The 19,077-nt window shown below is 56.8% G+C and overlaps 1 protein-coding gene across 2 annotated transcripts in view; it reads left to right on the forward strand.

Moving 5' to 3' along the window:
• Positions 1 to 1,801: 1,801 nt before the first annotated feature.
• MAP3K1 (mitogen-activated protein kinase kinase kinase 1) overlaps positions 1,802 to 19,077 on the forward strand; it is a 36,358-nt gene continuing 19,082 nt past the window's right edge. For both annotated transcript variants that reach the window (XM_069745894.1, XM_069745895.1), the window contains exon 1: positions 1,802 to 2,107. In XM_069745894.1, coding sequence (XP_069601995.1) covers positions 1,848 to 2,107 — 260 coding nt within the window. In that variant the 5' untranslated portion in view covers positions 1,802 to 1,847. The remainder of the gene's footprint in view (positions 2,108 to 19,077) is intronic.

The raw sequence follows: 19,077 nt of genomic DNA on the forward strand, positions 1-19,077 counted from the left end.
CACCCTCTTCACCGCACTCCTCGTCCCGCACGCTGCGCCCTCTTCCCCTGCACCCTCTTCACCGCACTCCTCGTCCCGCACGCTGCGCCCTCTTCCCCGCACGCTGCGCCCTCTTCCCCTGCACCCTCTTCACCGCACGCTGCGCCCTCTTCCCCGCACTCCTCGCCCCGCCCCGCACGCTGCGCCCTCTTCCCCGCACTCCTCGTCCCGCACGCTGCGCCCTCTTCCCCTGCACCCTCTTCACCGCACTCCTCGCCCCGCACGCTGCGCCCTCTTCCCCGCACTCCTCGCCCCGCACGCTGCGCCCTCTTCCCCGCACTCCTCGCCCCGCCCCGCACGCTGCGCCCTCTTCCCCGCACCCTCTTCACCGCACTCCTCGTTCCGCACGCTGCGCCCTCTTCCCCTGCACCCTCTTCACCGCACTCCTCGCCCCGCACGCTGCGCCCTCTTCCTCGCACTCCTCGCCCCGCACGCTGCGCCCTCTTCCCCGCACTCCTCGCCCCGCACGCTGCGCCCTCTTCCCCGCACTCCTCGCCCCGCACGCTGCGCCCTCTTCCCCGCACTCCTCGCCCCGCCCCGCACGCTGCGCCCTCTTCCCCGCACTCCTCGTCCCGCACGCTGCGCCCTCTTCCCCGCACGCCTCGCCCCGCACGCTGCGCCCTCTTCCCCCACACTCCTCGCCCCGCACGCTGCGCCCTCTTCCCCTGCACCCTCTTCACCGCACTCCTCGCCCCGCACGCTGCGCCCTCTTCCCCGCACTCCTCGCCCCGCACGCTGCGCCCTCTTCCCCGCACTCCTCGCCCCGCCCCGCACGCTGCGCCCTCTTCCCCGCACTCCTCGTTCCGCACGCTGCGCCCTCTTCCCCTGCACCCTCTTCACCGCACTCCTCGCCCCGCACGCTGCGCCCTCTTCCTCGCACTCCTCGCCCCGCACGCTGCGCCCTCTTCCCCGCACTCCTCGCCCCGCACGCTGCGCCCTCTTCCCCGCACTCCTCGCCCCGCCCCGCACGCTGCGCCCTCTTCCCCGCACCCTCTTCACCGCACTCCTCGTCCCGCACGCTGCGCCCTCTTCCCCTGCACCCTCTTCACCGCACTCCTCGCCCCGCACGCTGCGCCCTCTTCCCCGCACTCCTCGCCCCGCACGCTGCGCCCTCTTCCCCGCACCCTCTCCCCCGCACGCTGCGCCCTCTTCCCCCGCACGCTGCGCCCTCTTCCCCCGCACCCTGTCCCCCGCACCCTCTCCCCCGCACGCTGCGCCCTCTTCCCCCGCACCCTCTCCCCCGCACGCTGCGCCCTCTTCCCCCGCACCCTCTCCCCCGCACGCTGCGCCCTCTTCCCCCGCACCCTCTCCCCCGCACCCTCTCCCCCGCACGATGCGTTTCCTCTCCTGTGCTCTGCTCTGACCGACGCTGCTCTCCAGGTAGCTCCTAGGCTCCGACCGTTTGAACTACGTGCCCGGCCTCATGTGGGCGGTAGAGGACACGCCCACGCACAGATTACGCACTCTACGTAAGTCGCTACCTGTACTCTACTCATTTTACGTAAGATTGTGCGCGATTTGCGTAACACCGCAGCACAGGTGAACGGAGGATCCTTTATAGACATCCTCCTACCATAACCTGGCGGCTCTGTGCTCCTCCGCCCACACCGGAACCTACGGAGCGATTCGGCTGGCCAGTGAGCTGGGCAGTGTTACCACTGAGAGCTCTACGCCATTTACGTACCTGGCCAATCCATCCCAGGTTACGTAAACTGCGTCCATCCCAGTGGCCGCCCCTCGCTGACTTGTAGACTCCGCCCCCTTCTCCTGGGCGGCCCACACACGAATGTAAACCTGGCCCCAGGAAGATGGCGGCGGCGGCGGCGGGGAGTCGGAGCTCGTCGTCCGGATTATCCGCAGCCGCGGGCGGCGTCACGACCCCCGGGAGTCCGGAGACGGGGCGGCAGCACGGCGGAGAGGCGGAAACCGGGGCCGGGGAGACCAGGGCGGATGACTGGAGGCGGAAGCAGCTGCGCAGAGTGCGGAGTGTGGATGTGGAGAAGGAGCCCGGGGAGCTGGAGCCCGGAGGCAGCGGCGAGGCCGGGGAGCCCGGGAGCCTGAGTGCCGGGTACGTGCGGACTACAGCGCCCAGCATGGCCGGTCACAGGGGAGAGGGCTGCGGCTTCTCTCCGCACAGCGCTGCTGCCGGTCAGTGAGGGGTCGGTGCATCCAGCGCTACTGCCGGTCAGTGAGGGGTCGGTGCGTCCAGCGCTGCTGCCGGTCAGTGAGGGGTCGGTGCTTCCAGCGCTGCTGCCGGTCAGTGAGGGGTCGGTGCATCCAGCGCTGCTGCCGGTCAGTGAGGGGTCGGTGCATCCAGCGCTGCTGCCGGTCAGTGAGGGGACGGTGCATCCAGCGCTGCTGCCGGTCAGTAAGAGGTCGATGCATCCAGCGCTGCTGCCGGTCAGTGAGGGGTCGGTGCATCCAGCGCTGCTGCCGGTCAGTGAGGGGTCGGTGCATCCAGCGCTGCTGCCGGTCAGTAAGAGGTCGGTGCATCCAGCGCTGCTGCCGGTCAGTGAGGGGACGGTGCATCCAGCGCTGCTGCCGGTCAGTGAGGGGTCGGTGCATCCAGCGCTGCTGCCGGTCAGTGAGTGGTCGGTGCATCCAGCGCTGCTGCCGGTCAGTGAGGGGACGGTGCATCCAGCGCTGCTGCCGGTCAGTGAGAGGTCGGTGCATCCAGCGCTGCTGCCGGTCAGTGGTCGGTGCATCCAGCGCTGCTGCCGGTCAGTGGTCGGTGCATCCAGCGCTGCTGCCGGTCAGTGAGGGGACGGTGCATCCAGCGCTGCTGCCGGTCAGTGAGGGGACGGTGCATCCAGCGCTGCTGCCGGTCAGTGAGGGGTCGGTGCATCCAGCGCTGCTGCCGGTCAGTGGTCGGTGCATCCAGCGCTGCTGCCGGTCAGTGGTCGGTGCATCCAGCGCTGCTGCCGGTCAGTGAGGGGTCGGTGCATCCAGTGCTGCTGCCGGTCAGTGAGGGGTCGGTGCATCCAGCGCTGCTGCCGGTCAGTGAGGGGTCGGTGCATCCAGCGCTGCTGCCGGTCAGTGAGGGGTCGGTGCATCCAGCGCTGCTGCCGGTCAGTGAGGGGTCGGTGCATCCAGCGCTGCTGCCGGTCAGTGAGGGGTCGGTGCATCCAGCGCTGCTGCCGGTCAGTGAGAGGTCGGTGCATCCAGCGCTGCTGCCGGTCAGTGGTCGGTGCATCCAGCGCTGCTGCCGGTCAGTGAGGGGTCGGTGCATCCAGCGCTGCTGCCGGTCAGTGAGGGGTCGGTGCATCCAGTGCTGCTGCCGGTCAGTGGTCGGTGCATCCAGCGCTGCTGCCGGTCAGTGAGGGGTTGGTGCATCCAGCGCTGCTGCCGGTCAGTGAGGGGTCGGTGCATCCAGCGCTGCTGCCGGTCAGTAAGAGGTCGGTGCATCCAGCGCTGCTGCCGGTCATTAAGAGGTCGGTTCATCCAGCGTTGCTGCCGGTCAGTAAGAGGTCGGTGCATCCAGCGCTGCTGCCGGTCAGTGAGTGGTCGGTGCATCCAGCGCTGCTGCCGGTCAGTGAGTGGTCGGTGCATCCAGCGCTGCTGCCGGTCAGTGAGTGGTCGGTGCATCCAGCGCTGCTGCCGGTCAGTGAGTGGTCGGTGCATCCAGCGCTGCTGCCGGTCAGTGAGTGGTCGGTGCATCCAGCGCTGCTGCCGGTCAGTGAGTGGTCGGTGCATCCAGCGCTGCTGCCGGTCAGTGAGTGGTCGGTGCATGCATAGCTTGTGCACAGCTGAGGGGCCGTTACAGTTGTGTCTGGTACAGATTGATACATTTTAACCAGTCAGCAGAGATCAGGGGGATCCAAGCTCCGTTCGCTGCCAGCAAGCAGCCTGTGGTGTCCCTGCTCTGTGCGCCCTCGCTGCGGTGTCGTGTCAGTGTGTAACCTCTCGGGGTCCACACAACAGATGTGGAGGGTGGGCGACCAGGACGGGTCAGGATCTCTGCTTGCTGTGGGGTGACGTGTCAGTGTTGTTTCCATGCTGCTGGTTGTACGCTACAATGTTTCACACTGGATGCAATTGTGACAAAGCTTCAGCTGAGGCAGGAGGAGCCGTGCGCAGGGTTACGGCTCTGAATGGAATCGACAGTGTTGTCGTTCACTGCCAGCAAGCAGACAGCGCGATATTGGAGCCTGGCGTGCTGCAACGTTTAGGAACTTTCCCAGTTTAATGTTGGTGTCATCAGGTTACCTGCAGTCCTGTGTAACGGGCGGCGCGCGCTCCACACTGCTACATGAGTATTTTTATCTTTATGGATACTTCTCACATTCTGTGTGCGGCCCCTCAGGGTGGTCTGTAGGGGACAACTGCAGGAGGTGAAGCCTCTGGAGCTGTCACTCATTGCTGCCCAGTGACGGGGGGGACCACCGGGGCATGGTGACGACGGTGGGGACACCGTGGCATGGAGGGGGGGGGACACCGGGGCATGGTGACGACGCGGGGGACCACCGGGGCATGGTGACGACGGGGGGGACCGCCAGGGCATGGTGATGACGGGGGGGACCGCCAGGGCATGGTGATGACGGGGGGGACCACCGGGGCATGGTGACGACGGGGGGGACCACCGGGGCATGGTGACGACGGGGGGGACCGCCAGGGCATGGTGACGACGGGAAGGGACCACCGGGGCATGGTGACGACGGCGGGGACACCGTGGCATGGAGGAGGGGGGGACACCGTGGCATGGTGACGACGGGGGGGACACAGTGGCATGGTGACGACGGGGGGGGGGGGGGACACAGTGGCATGGTGACGACGGGGGGGGGGGACACACAGTGGCATGGTGACGACGGGGGGGGGGACGGGACACCGGGGCATGGTGACGACGGGGGGGGGGACCACCGGGGCATGGTGATGACGGGGGGGGGGACCGCCGGGGCATGGTGATGACGGGGGGGGGACCGCCAGGGCATGGTGATGACGAGGGGGGACCGCCAGGGCATGGTGACGACGGGGGGGGAGGGGGACCACCGGGGCATGGTGACGACGGGGGGGGGAGGGAGACCACCGGGGCATGGTGACGACGGGGGGGGGGGGGGGAGGATGACCACCGGGGCATGGTGACGACGGGGGGGGGGAGGGGGACCACCGGGGCATGGTGACGACGGGGGGGAGGGGGACCACCGGGGCATGGTGACGACGGGGGGGAGGGGGACCACCGGGGCATGGTGACGACGGGGGGGGGGGGGGAGGATGACCACCGGGGCATGGTGACGACGGGGGGGAGGGGGACCACCGGGGCATGGTGACGACGGGGGGGAGGGGGACCACCGGGGCATGGTGACGACGGGGGGGAGGGGGACCACCGGGGCATGGTGACGACGGGGGGAGGGGGACCACCGGGGCAAGGTGACGACGGGGGGGAGGGGGACCACCGGGGCATGGTGACGACGGGGGGGGAGGGGGACCACCGGGGCATGGTGACGACGGGGGGGGGGGGGAGGGAGACCACCGGGGCATGGTGACGACGGGGGGGGGGGGGGGGGGGGGGTGATGACCACCGGGGCATGGTGACGACGGGGGGGAGGGGGACCACCGGGGCATGGTGACGACGGGGGGGGGGGGGGGAGGATGACCACCGGGGCATGGTGACGACGGGGGGGGGTGATGACCACCGGGGCATGGTGACGACGGGGGGGGAGGGGGACCAACGGGGCATGGTGACGACGGGGGGGGGGGGGGGAGGATGACCACCGGGGCATGGTGACGACGGGGGGGGTGATGACCACCGGGGCATGGTGACGACGGGGGGGGGGGGGGGTGATGACCACCGGGGCATGGTGACGACGGGGGGAAGGGGGACCACCGGGGCATGGTGACGACGGGGGGGGGGGGGGGAGGATGACCACCGGGGCATGGTGACGACGGGGGGGGAGGGGGACCAACGGGGCATGGCGACGACGGGGGGACCACCGGGGCATGGTGACGGGGCGCCATGTGCATGCCACTGGTCATACGGCCGCTGCTGTGTGTACCACCTGTAATGTCCTGGTGGAGAGGGGTCTAGGTTCTGGCTGTCTGGGTCCTGGTGGCCCGCTGCCTCTGGCGGCCCGCTGCCCGGGTCATTGCTGCAGGCCGCGCTGCCCTCCTATATTGTGCATTCATTAATTAGGTAAATGCCTGCTGATGCCAGGCCGGGCACAGATGGACGGTGGCATTTCAGAAACATAACTGCTGCCGTCTGTTTACGGCTTGAATTCGTCTTTGTTTCTCCTCCCGCGGGGTCGGTTTGTGTGTGAGCCCCAGGTTGTAGCAGAGCGCTGGCAAGGAAAGAGTTAAGGGAGATCAAACCGTCCTTTTTTTTTTTTATCTGCTTTATGTGTAGCTGTGCAAACATTGGGGTCCCAGCAGCCTGTTCCTGTCACCCGCCTCCTCCTCTGCTGCACACAATGCTGCTCTGTCTGCGGTGGCACCGCTCTCCTGGAGACCTCACCTGTGCCCGGCGGCGGGGGGCAATGGCGGAGTGTGTGCAGGTAAGGCGTAGAATACCGCCACACCGTGCATGTTGTGCACTTGTGACACGTGTCGGACTGTGGCCCCTGGCTGAGACCTCGGGGACCCCGGTAATATTGCTGTGTCCGCTTCACGTACACCCCCTAGGCTTCTGTATACACATTGCTCCTAAATACTGTGAAGCGTCACTGAACATAGCGGAATTACCACGTAAAGCTTTGTGCTCCCTCGGTACAACATGAGCTCTGCTTGTCGTGGGGGACGGGTCGGATTTTGTGGTGTTTGCTCCTCTTTGTCCGTCTTTAGGTGGTCTTTGGACCTGGATTATGATTTATGTATTTATTTTGTTTTTACCCCCCCTTGCTCGGTATAACATGAGCTTCATCCGCAGTGTGGGGACAGGTGGGGATTAGTTGTGTTTGGTTTCTCCCCGTCCTCATATATTGACAAGTATGTAGAAACCTTAGGTGGTCTTTGGACCTGGACTATGAAATGTTTTCCTTTTTGTACCCCTTTCCCCTCCTTGTAGCACCTGGTATAACATGAGCTTCACGGCAGTCCTGGACAGGTTAGCTTTACTTGTATTTTTTTTTTCTTCTATATTTCTTTAATACTGTCGGCATATCTATATATACGTGTGTGTGGCATCTGCGACGTGTGACACTACAAGTCCCAGCGTTCCATGTAAGGAGCATGCTGGGCTTTATAGTGTCGCTGCAGAGCTTCCAGTGCTGGTGTATATGGTGGAGAACGGGGCTATAAGGCTTCATCCGCGCTGTGGTGGAACTAGCGGCCGCCCGCTGCATGCCCCGTCGCAGAATGCCGCACACGTTATATGCCAGCGGGAAACATTGCTCCACCGCCCTATAGCTGCTGCGTCATGTCCGCGGGGTCATCGGATGGGTGACTATTGGGGGTCACCGCAGCAGTGGGGTCGGGGGGAGGGCGTTTGTTTCTTTTCTTAGTATGTGTGCAGGGTGCTGCTGGCAGCCGCAGCGCTCGGGTAAGTGCTCCCGGTATAGCCGAGCCTCCGATGGGGGGTGGTGATCCTTTTAAACATATGTGTCAGGGCAGCGAGGGGGTCACAAGCGCAGGAAATGGCCCAGAGCTCGGCCCTCTTGCTGCACTTTTCTCCGCTTTTCTTCGGCCACTTTGTGTCGGAGTTCTCCTTAATCCCCTGAAATAAACGCGGACAGAAATAACATCTGAGCCATTAATAGGATGAGCCAGAAAGCCAAATAGTGCGGCTCATTGTGTCTTACCAGAAAATCAGGGAGCCTCGTGTTATCCCCCCCTTCCCGCTGGTGGTGGCCACGTCCTGGCTATTTATAGCCCCCTGTGTATCTGTGCCCCCAATGTTGGCTATGTGGCTGTGCCCCTAGTGTTAGGGCACTCAGATATTGCAGGGTCTCATACACTGAATCCCCGCAGGGTTTTATGCTTTTTCCGTTATTGCGCTATGATTTCTCAATGCTGCAGGGTTCTGGGGTCTTCCCTGCCCCACCATAGTGTGGTACAGACCGGCTGACGTCCTTCGGGCTGTCGGGAGGTCAGAGCAGCTGATCCGCGGCGTTCACCGATACAGTAGAGCTGCGGCTTTGCTCAGGATTTATCGCAGCGCGATCTGCACCAAAGACCGGGGTAGATGCAGAGTTCACACTGTGAACTCGATGTCTGCGCTGATTTTTTTTTTAGCGACCGGTTTGACATCAGTTGCAGAAAATCTGCCCGGTCTGAATATAGCAAATGTTCTAAACTTCTGCCTGCAGCCACCACTAGAGGGAGCTAATGTGTTCCAATGTCTGAAAATAGTTTTAAAAGTTTGGCCAAACTTTTCCTTTTTGGATAAAGCTAGGCGGCATTTCTGTGCTTTGTGCAATTCACTATGAATTATATTATGAATTTGTATGGATAGATGTTGCCAGTCGGTAACGAGTGTTGGGTGACGGCACTCAGTTTTACGGTAGTTTTGGTGCCTCCTTCGCTCCATTTGTAGAATGAGTGTATTGGTGTAATGGTGGATGATGTAATGTTAATGGAAAATGCATGGTCAATGTGTCCAGAAGAGGAGGGTCCCTGCACTGTCTCCCCCAGTAGATGTGTCTAGAAAAGGAGGGTCCCTGCACTGTCACCCCCAGTAGATGTCCAGAAGAGGAGGGTCCCTGCACTGTCACCCCCAGTAGATGTCTAGAAAAGGAGGGTCCCTGCACTGTCACCCACATTAGATGTGTCCAGAAGAGGAGGGTCCCCGCACTCTCGCCCCCAGTATATGTGTCCAGAAGATGAGGGTCCCTGCAGTGTCACCTTCAGTAGATGTCCAGAAGAGGAGGGTCCCCACAGTGTCCTGGATGTGTCCAGAAGGAGGGTCCCCACAGTGTCGCCCCCAGTAGATGTGTCCAGAAGGAGGGTCCCCACAGTAGGTGTCCAGAAGAGGAGGGTCCCCACAGTGTCCTGGATGTGTCCAGAAGGAGGGTCCCCACAGTGTTCTGGATGTGTCCAGAAGGAGGGTCCCCACAGTGTCGCCCTCAGTAGATGTCCAGAAGAGGAGGGTCCCCACAGTGTCGCCCTCAGTAGATGTGTCCAGAAGGAGGGTCCCCGCAGTGTCGCCCTCAGTAGATGTGTCCAGAAGGAGGGTCCCCGCAGTGTCGCCCTCAGTAGATGTGTCCAGAAGGAGGGTCCCCGCAGTGTCGCCCTCAGTAGATGTCCAGAAGAGGAGGGTCCCCGCAGTGTCGCCCCCAGTAGATGTGTCCAGAAGGAGGGTCCCCGCAGTGTCGCCCTCAGTAGATGTCCAGAAGAGGAGGGTCCTCGCAGTGTCGCCCTCAGTAGATGTCCGGAAGAGGAGGGTCCTCGCAGTGTTGCCCTCAGTAGATGTCCAGAAGAGGAGGGTCCTCGCAGTGTCGCCCTCAGTAGATGTCCAGAAGAGGAGGGTCCCCACAGTGTCGCCCTCAGTAGATGTCCAGAAGACTAGGGTCCCCACAGTGTCTCCTTCAGTAGATGTCCAGAAGAGGAGGGTCCCCACAGTGTCGCCCCCAGTAGATGTGTCCAGAAGGAGGGTCCCCACAGTAGGTGTCCAGAAGAGGAGGGTCCCCACAGTGTCACCCCCAGTAGATGTGTCCAGAAGGAGGGTCCCCACAGTGTCGCCCTCAGTAGATGTCCAGAAGAGGAGGGTCCCCACAGTGTCGCCCTCAGTAGATGTGTCCAGAAGGAGGGTCCCCGCAGTGTCGCCCTCAGTAGATGTGTCCAGAAGGAGGGTCCCCGCAGTGTCGCCCTCAGTAGATGTCCAGAAGAGGGTCCCCGCAGTGTCGCCCCCAGTAGATGTGTCCAGAAGGAGGGTCCCCGCAGTGTCGCCCTCAGTAGATGTCCAGAAGAGGAGGGTCCTCGCAGTGTCGCCCTCAGTAGATGTGTCCAGAAGGAGGGTCCCCGCAGTGTCGCCCCCAGTAGATGTCCAGAAGAGGAGGGTCCCCGCAGTGTCGCCCCCAGTAGATGTGTCCAGAAGACGAGGGTCCCCACAGTGTCGCCCCCAGTAGATGTCCAGAAGAGGAGGGTCCCCGCAGTGTCGCCCTCAGTAGATGTGTCCAGAAGACGAGGGTCCCCGCAGTGTCACCCCCAGTAGATGTCCAGAAGACGAGGGTCCCCGCAGTGTCGCCCCCAGTAGATGTCCAGAAGAGGAAGGTCCCCACAGTGTCACCCCCAGTAGGTGTCCAGAAGAGGAAGGTCCCCACATTGTCGCCCTCAGTAGATGTCCAGAAGACGAGGGTCCCCGCAGTGTCACCCCCAGTAGATGTGTCCAGAAGAGGAGGGTCCCCGCAGTGTTTTTATGTGGTCCCAATGATAACCTCCTGACCCATTGCATGTGGAGGAGTTTTTGGAAAATTGTCTGACGTGCCGCACCCACCGCGATACAAATAATGTTTCTCATTGTCAGGAGGCAGCGCAGCAGAACCGAGAGTCACAATCCATACATGAATGGGGCCGGAATTCAGCCTCGGTCGTGGCCTTCAGAACCGTCCACAGGATGGCACGCTGCATTACTCTGGATACGGAGGGAAATGAATGATGTGTGAGCTGCGCGGCACATAGGAGCACTCCACCTGCGCCCACAGACGTGGTGCTGTTCAGCTTCTAGGGGAGCGGTCAGTGTGGCTGCGCAGCGGAGCACGGACTCTGGGAGAGAAGAGTGTTTGGGCTTTATGTACAGTCGTGGCCGAAAGTTTTCACCTTTTGTCTTTTCAATGTTTTTCGGACTATCGGATGTTTCTACAGTTACTTACGATTATCAACCTTTCATAAGATTTTACACTTCTATTTACAAATGCATAAAGTTTTTGTAAAGACTCAGAAGTCTGGAGAATAAGGGGCAGCGCACAGAAACTTCATGGCTTTATCGCTATGTGCCCACGTTGCTGATTCGTGTGCAGATTTTTCTGCACCGTTTTTGCAAAATCCACATGTAAAACGCACTGCGGATTTACCGCATTTTTGTGCGGATTCCACCTGCGGTTTTACACCTGCGGATTCCTATACAGGAACAGGTGTAAAATGCTGCGGAATCCCCACAAATAATTGACATGCTGCGGAATAAACAATGCTGCGTTTCCGCGCGGTATTTTCCCCAGCATGTGCACTGCGGATTTGGTTTTCCATAGGTTTACATGGTGCTGTAAACTCATGGAGAACTGCTGCGAATCTGCACCGTGTGCACATTCCCTAGAAGTGTAAAAAAAAAAATGTTTAACATTGTACTTCAGTAACCAGAGAAACCGCCAACTAAAAGGACAAAATTATGAAAGCCAAAACTTTTGACCACGACTGTGCCTGTCACTATATGGCTGCCGTGTGATTTCCGGGGCGGCCTCGTACGGCTGCAGGAGGCGCTGACCGCTGCGGCTCGGCTTCCTGTGTGGGTTTTGGTGCAGCGTATCCTCTTGTCATAAGACGTTCCCGTCCTTATCTGCGGATCAGAATGGGGCATCCTGTAATGGATGGGTGCTGGCAGGGCCCGGATCCACGTCCTGCTACCCAGTGCTACCGGGAAGTGACGGCCCGCCTCAGCCCGTGGCCGCAGCGCTGGGAGTCTGTTAATAGATCGCGGGTGCATGCCTGGAATATTTGGTTGCTGTCCCAGTTTCAGCACCGGGACCCGAAACTGACCTCGGGGTTATGTAAAGTTGATGAGTCCGTCAGTGTGGAGCACCTAACCAGGTGCTGGGCTCCTTCCAGTAGAGAAACGCGAGGGCGTCCGGCAGCCCCCGGGGGCAGCTTGTGCTTTCTCTGAATCTAAACGTCACCGACCGATGACCTCCTGCAGCTGCCTTCATCTCTCCGATAAGATGGCCTGGGAATCCGCACGCTGCCCCCATAGCCGCAGTCAATTCACTAAAGAGGATGATGGCAACTTAATTAGTTTAATTTCCTCACCATTTTCAAGACCTCTGCTTGCCGTCAGTGAAAGTAACACTTCTGTTCATTCAGAGGCATAACTGGTCCTGTTCTCAGTGGATACATTGTATCCAGTGTAGACGATGCTCTGTGAGCGAAATGTATCAAATGGGTTGTAACAAATGGCGAGCTGCCCACACACCCTGGATAGCGGGCAGGTCATCTCCTTTGACCCTCTGTGCCCCACAATGTAGACTTTTATTGTTTGTCCTGGTTGTATTATGGCCACTTGTGACATATCAGCACTTCACTGCTCTTCATGGATTACTTGGTGACCGCTGTGCCCAGTCATCATAGATCATAGGTCGTCTATAGCGCGTAGAGCGGGAAGATTGAGCTTTTTCCGAACTACATACTACCTGTGTAGAAGGAAGGTTCAGGGCTGTGGTAGATGACCGACCAACCCGCCACATTCACTGACTTCACCCAACTTTAGTGTTGCTCTATATCCTGAGAGCATGATGGTGCTTGTAGTTTTGCAAAGGCTGGAGAGCCACTGCCTAACCTCTCGCCTTATGGATCATTGCTTCGGCTCATGTAGGACAACCGCCATCCCCTATAATGTCTGTCACCTATGGACATGCCGGGGAAGGGTCCTCCTTCCAGATATTGGAGACCCTGACTATGCTCCCGGTCTGTAGTAGAGCCATGTATTAGCTAAGCATGTGCCAGCAGGAATGCCCCCTGGCAGCGCTGTGTCAGGGACACCTGGTTTGGGACTTATGTCCATGCCTGGCATCTGCAGCACAGTAATACTTCTGGCAACGTGCAGGTCACCGTGCGCCCGCCATGTCCTCGTGTGCAGATTTACATGGACGCTTTCACTTGGATTCTCTGGTTTGTCTGCAGCGATGCGCACGATGTTCTCTTGTGATTCTGGCTGCAGCTCAGACATGTGAGACCCCCGCAGGGTGAGACCCTGCATATATGAGCCTCTGACATTATCTCAGAATTCAGCAAGGGAAGTATATGAGCATGTGCTCTCTAAATGGGATCATCCATGTAATATATGTGTCTGTGGTCAGGTTCTGAGCTGAAGACCCCCACTCTCACATCCTGTAGGGGGGTCCATGCCTTTTGGGGTTAGGACACATAAAGAGAATTTATTCTTGGTAGCCGAGTGCAAAACTTGGATCAAAATGTCTCATTTGTGTCTATTCTTAATGCAGAAGGGACGTTATTAGCGTTAATGAGCCTCTTGCCCCATGCCAGGGGTCTGTCCTGGGAGCGGGGTCACTTCAAGGCTCCTATATACGGGCGGGCTGCATGAGACGCTCATAAGGGAGCTCCTATAGATCCCGAGATAAGACATGTAGCGTGTTCTCTTCACGTGGAGATAAGGACGTGCTTGACATTCAGTCATTCGTGAAGTAACAGGATTTACTTTCCTACCGAGTTTGCAGCGCGGTTAAGCTGTACGATTACGGTGACGCCGGCTGACGTGTGACCAGAGACCTAAAATGTCACTTGCTCCAAGCATGTGACTTCCCGAGCCTTCTGTCAACAAGCGTAGGGGGTTTCCTTCTCGTGGGGCGGCGAAGTGAGCGACTGGTGTGGACAGAAGAGGAAGGGGCTCCCAAATGTGGGAGATGTCATGCAGCCTGGATGACGACGTATGAGGTGACCCGCAGAGACATCCCTGAATATGATCTATCTGACTATTTCTCATTGGAATATATAATGAAGAAGGGGGACGGCGCCACAAATAAGCCTACAGGGCAGTGGTGTCTTAATGGTGCTGACATGGCAGGAATCTGGCACTGCTGTTACTTTGGCTGGGAAATACAGTGGCTTGCGAAAGTATTCACCCGTCTTGTGACATTACAAACTGTGTACATATTTTTGTAATCCGACTTGTCTGTGATGCATTTGCACTAAACAGTCTTAAGTTGGTGAAGTGAGAAAAATATAGGTGTAAATGAAATGTATGGGATCAAATAACTAAAAATTGGCATGTGCATATGTGTTCACCCCGTTTGCGAAGAAGCCCCTAAAAATTTCTGGTGCAAGCAATTCCCTTCATAAGCCCCATGCTTTGTGACAGGATGTCCCCTGTATGCAATCTAAGTGTCACATGTCTGTCAGTATATACTGTACACTTTACTTTTTCTGAAAGGCCACAGAGGCTGCAACACCATTAACAAGAGGCTCCACTAACCAGACACCATGAAGACCAAGGAGATCTCCAGACAAGACCATGAAGACCAAGGAGATCTCCAGACAAGACCATGAAGACCAAGGAGATCTCCAGACAAGACCATGAAGACCAAGGAGATCTCCAGACAAGACCATGAAGACCAAGGAGATCTCCAGACAAGACCATGAAGACCAAGGAGATCTCCAGACAAGACCATGAAGACCAAGGAGATCTCCAGACAAGACCATGAAGACCAAGGAGATCTCCAGACAAGACCATGAAGACCAAGGAGATCTCCAGACAAGACCATGAAGACCAAGGAGATCTCCAGACAAGACCATGAAGACCAAGGAGATCTCCAGACAAGACCATGAAGACCAAGGAGATCTCCAGACAAGACCATGAAGACCAAGGAGATCTCCAGACAAGACCATGAAGACCAAGGAGATCTCCAGACAAGTCAGGGACAAAGTTATTCAGAAGCACAAGTCAGGGTTGGGTTATTAAAATAAAAATCCCAGTCTCTGATGATCCCTCGGACCACGATCAAATCCCTTATCAAATGGAAAGAACATGGTACCACAACAAACCTGCCAAGAGAGGGCTCTCGCCAAAACTCACAGCCCGGCAAGTAGGGCATTAATCAGAGAGGCAGCACGGAGACCAAAGGTAACCCTGAAGGAGCTGCAGAGTTCACGAGCAGAGACTGGAGGATCTGTCCATACAACCACAATAAGCCGTACACTCCATAGAGAGTGAGCAGAAAAAAAGCCTTAACTTACTCAAATTGTAAGGCTTGTTATCAGTTTGCCAAAAGACATGTGGGAGACTCCCCAAATATACGGAGGAAGGTGCTGTGATCAGATGAGACCAAAATTGGAACTTTTTGACCACCAAGGTAAACGCTGTCTGGTGCCAAACCAACACAGCTCATCACCCCAAGAACACCATCCCCACAGTGAAACATGGTGGTGGCAGTATCCTGCTGTGGGGATGTTTGTTGACAGCAGGGACAGGGAAAATAGTCTGAATCAAGGGGAAGATAGATGGTGCGACATACAGGGATATTCTTTAGCAAAACCTGTTTGTCAGTGATTTGAGACTAGGACGGAGATTCACCTTCCAACAACTCAAATGATCCAAAGCATACTGCTAAAGCAACACTCGAGTGGTGTAAGGGGAAACGTGTAAATGTTTAGGAGCGGCCGAGTCAAAGCCCAGACCTTAATCCAATGGAGAATCTGTGGTCAGACTTGAAGATTGCTGTTCTCCATAGGAAACATCTAACGTCAAGAAGCTGGAGCAGTTATGCATTGAAGAACGGGCAAAAATCCCTGTAGAAACCTCAGAGACTTAACCAAAGTGACTTGCAGCTGTAATTGCTACGAAAGGAGGCTCTACAAAATACTGACTTTTTAGGTTGGGTGAATAGTCCTGCACACTGAAGCTTTCAGTTTTGTCCTATTTGTTTGCCTAATGTTCCCAGTTGTCGGCATGTTCTTTACATGAACTGATGCTAACCCTAAAAACCAGTGAAATTCCAGGTTGTGAGGTAGCAAAACGTGGAAAATGCCAAGGGGGTGAATACTTTCGCAAGCTACTGGAACACAACGGTGAACACGGCCAGAGCTGTACGTGGAAATGCTAGTGTAACAAACCAAAGGGCATATGACTAATCCATTGTAACCGGTGTGCAAAGTATTCAAGCAGTTCCACGCCATTGTCTGACTTTGCATCACGTCTTGGTCGGTGCCAACGTTTTGCCACATGATTTATTCCTTTTTCCTTTTTGTCATGTCTCCCGTCTGTCAAGAGGGAGCTAAAAAGTGTGTGAGACACATAATATATGTGGTACAAGGCACAGGAGGCAGTTGTTTGTTTTTGTTTTTCTGTTTTTTTATTAAGCGAATTGAACCAGAATTTTTTTTCCACTTTTCTAATATTCCTATGGCTCCATGTGGGTGCGAGACCCCGCGCCCCTCACTGTACTAACAGCTACCATCTTGATCAGCAGGCTGCCACCCCAATATTATCGGATTCCTGCCCAGCCTTCTCCTCTATGTGGCCGAACGCCGCCTGCTAACATTCAGCGCCACTTATGGCGACTCTCACAAGTTTTCTGTTTGAAAAGTTCCGTAAAGTTTCTTTATCCAGAATTCTGGAACTGGGCACAACGTGGAATTTCACTGGGGCTTGCAAATCATTTTTTTTTTGTTAAGCTTCTTGCTGGAAATCCTGAGACTGCAGCGATAGAGGAGCGGTGAGAGATATCACAGGTCACAAGGAAATGTCTGCGGCTCTGAGATACGGACGACAAGCGAGCGGGGAAGTAACGCCACCCTCGCTGCTTTGCCCTCTTGCCCCCTCCTGCTTTAGGGACATATTTTGAATTTGCCCTTTAGTCAGAGTCGCTCCGGATCAGACCCCATTTGACTGTTTTGTGTTGCAGATTCCTGGCTTTAGCTGATGTTTCAGGGCTCTGGGAAAGCTGTGTGACTGATTCTATTCAGAAGGCCTTAAATTTTGGGGGCTGTTTCTAGATTTTTCTGATTCTGGCTGAGGATAGGTCACTTTAAAGCCATTCTGCGATTTCTAGAACGGGGGCGACCGTCAGGAGCCGTAAAAGAAGTGGCTGAATAGTGAGAATCGTACGCGGACTCTTTGTTGGCCTCCGCTGCCTCCCCTTACGTTCAGGGAGACTGATGTGCGGTGACAGCTGTCAGGGTTTGTCGGATGGATTAATCCCGACCCATGGATGGTGAGACATCATTGACCTGACATTACGGACCCCTCGGGCTTCAGAGCCCCTCCTAATGAACGGGCAGCGTGTATAAGAGCCAATCTGCCTTATCACTGGCCATGCATGTGAGAGGAAAAAAAAGCAATAATCTGCCAGTCCTTACAGGAGTTACCCGGGGTCAGCTCGGTCAGGAAGCAGCCATGTTTTCCTGATCTGCACACCTTCTTTAAGCAATTGTTGATTGCAGATTATGAAACTGCAAAGCTGGAAAGCTGTTGGATCATGCCCGGTCACGAGTAGGATTTCGTTATTACCATGATTACTATGACGCATTGATTCTACAAGATGGGGGGAGGTGTAATAGAGGCACTTGGGGAAACCCTGCGGCTGACCCCTCTAGTCCCGTGACTTTCATTATGGTCACGTGATCCAAGTTCTGTCCATCTACACGGAGGGATCTTCTTCCTTCTGTGCTATTTCTGCAGCAATCAGCAGCCTAAACCTCTGCCCCATAAATATGACTTTGCTCCATGTGACTGGTGATTCCTTATGGTAATGAGGGCGCTATTAAACTGTGCGCGCTACTGATCACCGGCGAGAGACCAGGAGGTACGTGACTCCACCCAGATGGGACCGCCGCACTGCACATCCCAGCATGCCCATATATTGCGCCATCTCGCCACCTTTCGCTTTCTGCGTGCGCAGCGATTCCACCGGTTTTCTTGCCCTCGCCTCCTTTCATTATTAGGCTGTGTGCACACGTTGCGGTTTTTTCGCAGTTTTTCCCTATAAAACCGCAAAAAAAAAACCGCATACAATAAGCATCCCATCATTTAGAATGAATTCTGCATGTTTTGTGCACATGATGCGTTTTTTTTTCGGCGAAAAAACCGCATCGCGGTAAAAACCGCAGCATGTTCATTAATTTTGCGTGGTTTTTTTGTGTGGATTTCCCACTCCAAAATGCATTGGGAAGTGTCTGGCAAAAACGCATCAAAACCGCGGCAAAATCGGTGGCAAAAACGCATGCGGTTTTCTCGTGGATTTCTTGCAGAAAATGTCCGGAATTCTCAGGAATTATCTGCGAGAAATCCTGAACGTGTGCACATAGCCTTACTGTGTCCCGTTCGTGAACTTACAATTTTTTTTTTTTTGTCCCTTGCTTCCCTCTTCACCTGGAGGTTGATGAAGACCGCGCACGCTCAGATCGGAGGCGCTGCATGTTCCCAGCCAGAGTTTCCATTTGTGTTTTTATTTTTTTTTTAAGTTTTTTTTTTTTTTCCTTATTTGTTTGTAAGAATGGGTCTTTGTGTGTCGTGGTCCGTAAGGGGAAGGCCTATTGTAAGTGTCTTCTGCTGCAAAGGTCACAAATGGAAAATCTCTGAAAAGACAGCAGCCTAAGAGGAAACTGGAGATTAGTAGTGCGACTTAAGACTTGAAAGACGAAAAGGCAGGTCAGGGGGTGGGAAAAGAGAAGAGCGCACCGGCCGGGCGCAGGGCTCCACGGATCTGGCTGATTAAGGAGCGGTGCATGAGTTAAGAGCAACAGAAAGGATCAAACACTAAAACCCTGACCACCTGCAATTAGAATTCCTTTGTGAAGGTTCAAGACGACTTCAAACAGAATTTTTATTTTTAGCCAATCTAAAGCCTGAGGTTCTGCGTTAACCTCTGCGCCGCCGGCGGAGCCCGCGCTTTGTCTCTCCACCATCAACGGCTCAATTAAAACTCCTTGTACAGTAATATTCCTGGAGGATGTCAGGTCCCCTCTTGTGTACGAGCCTCATTAGTTAGTGCACCCTCTCAACCCCCCAAAAAATGCACTATTTCCATTTAGTCCATGGTGGCCTTTCTTGTTTACAGTGTGCCCCAAATGCAAGTTGTCACATCATAATGCTGCGTCAACACCACCGCCACCTGTGGGTCCTGCTCTCTCTGCGGGGTCCTGCTCTCTCTGCGGGGTCCTGCTCTCTCTGCGGGGTCCTGCTCTCTCTGCGGGGTCCTGCTCTCTCTGCGGGGTCCTGCTCTCTCTGCGGGGTCCTGCTCTCTCTGCGGGGTCCTGCTCTCTCTGCGGGGTCCTGCTCTCTCTGCGGGGTCCTGCTCTCTCTGCGGGGTCCTGCTCTCTCTGCGGGGTCCTGCTCTCTCTGCGGGGTCCTGCTCTCTCTGCGGGGTCCTGCTCTCTCTGCGGGGTCCTGCTCTCTCTGCGGGGTCCTGCTCTCTCTGCGGGGTCCTGCTCTCTCTGCGGGGTCCTGCT

The sequence above is a fragment of the Ranitomeya imitator genome, chromosome 1 (assembly GCF_032444005.1).
Source record: "Ranitomeya imitator isolate aRanImi1 chromosome 1, aRanImi1.pri, whole genome shotgun sequence".
Taxonomy (NCBI): Eukaryota; Metazoa; Chordata; class Amphibia; order Anura; family Dendrobatidae; genus Ranitomeya; species Ranitomeya imitator.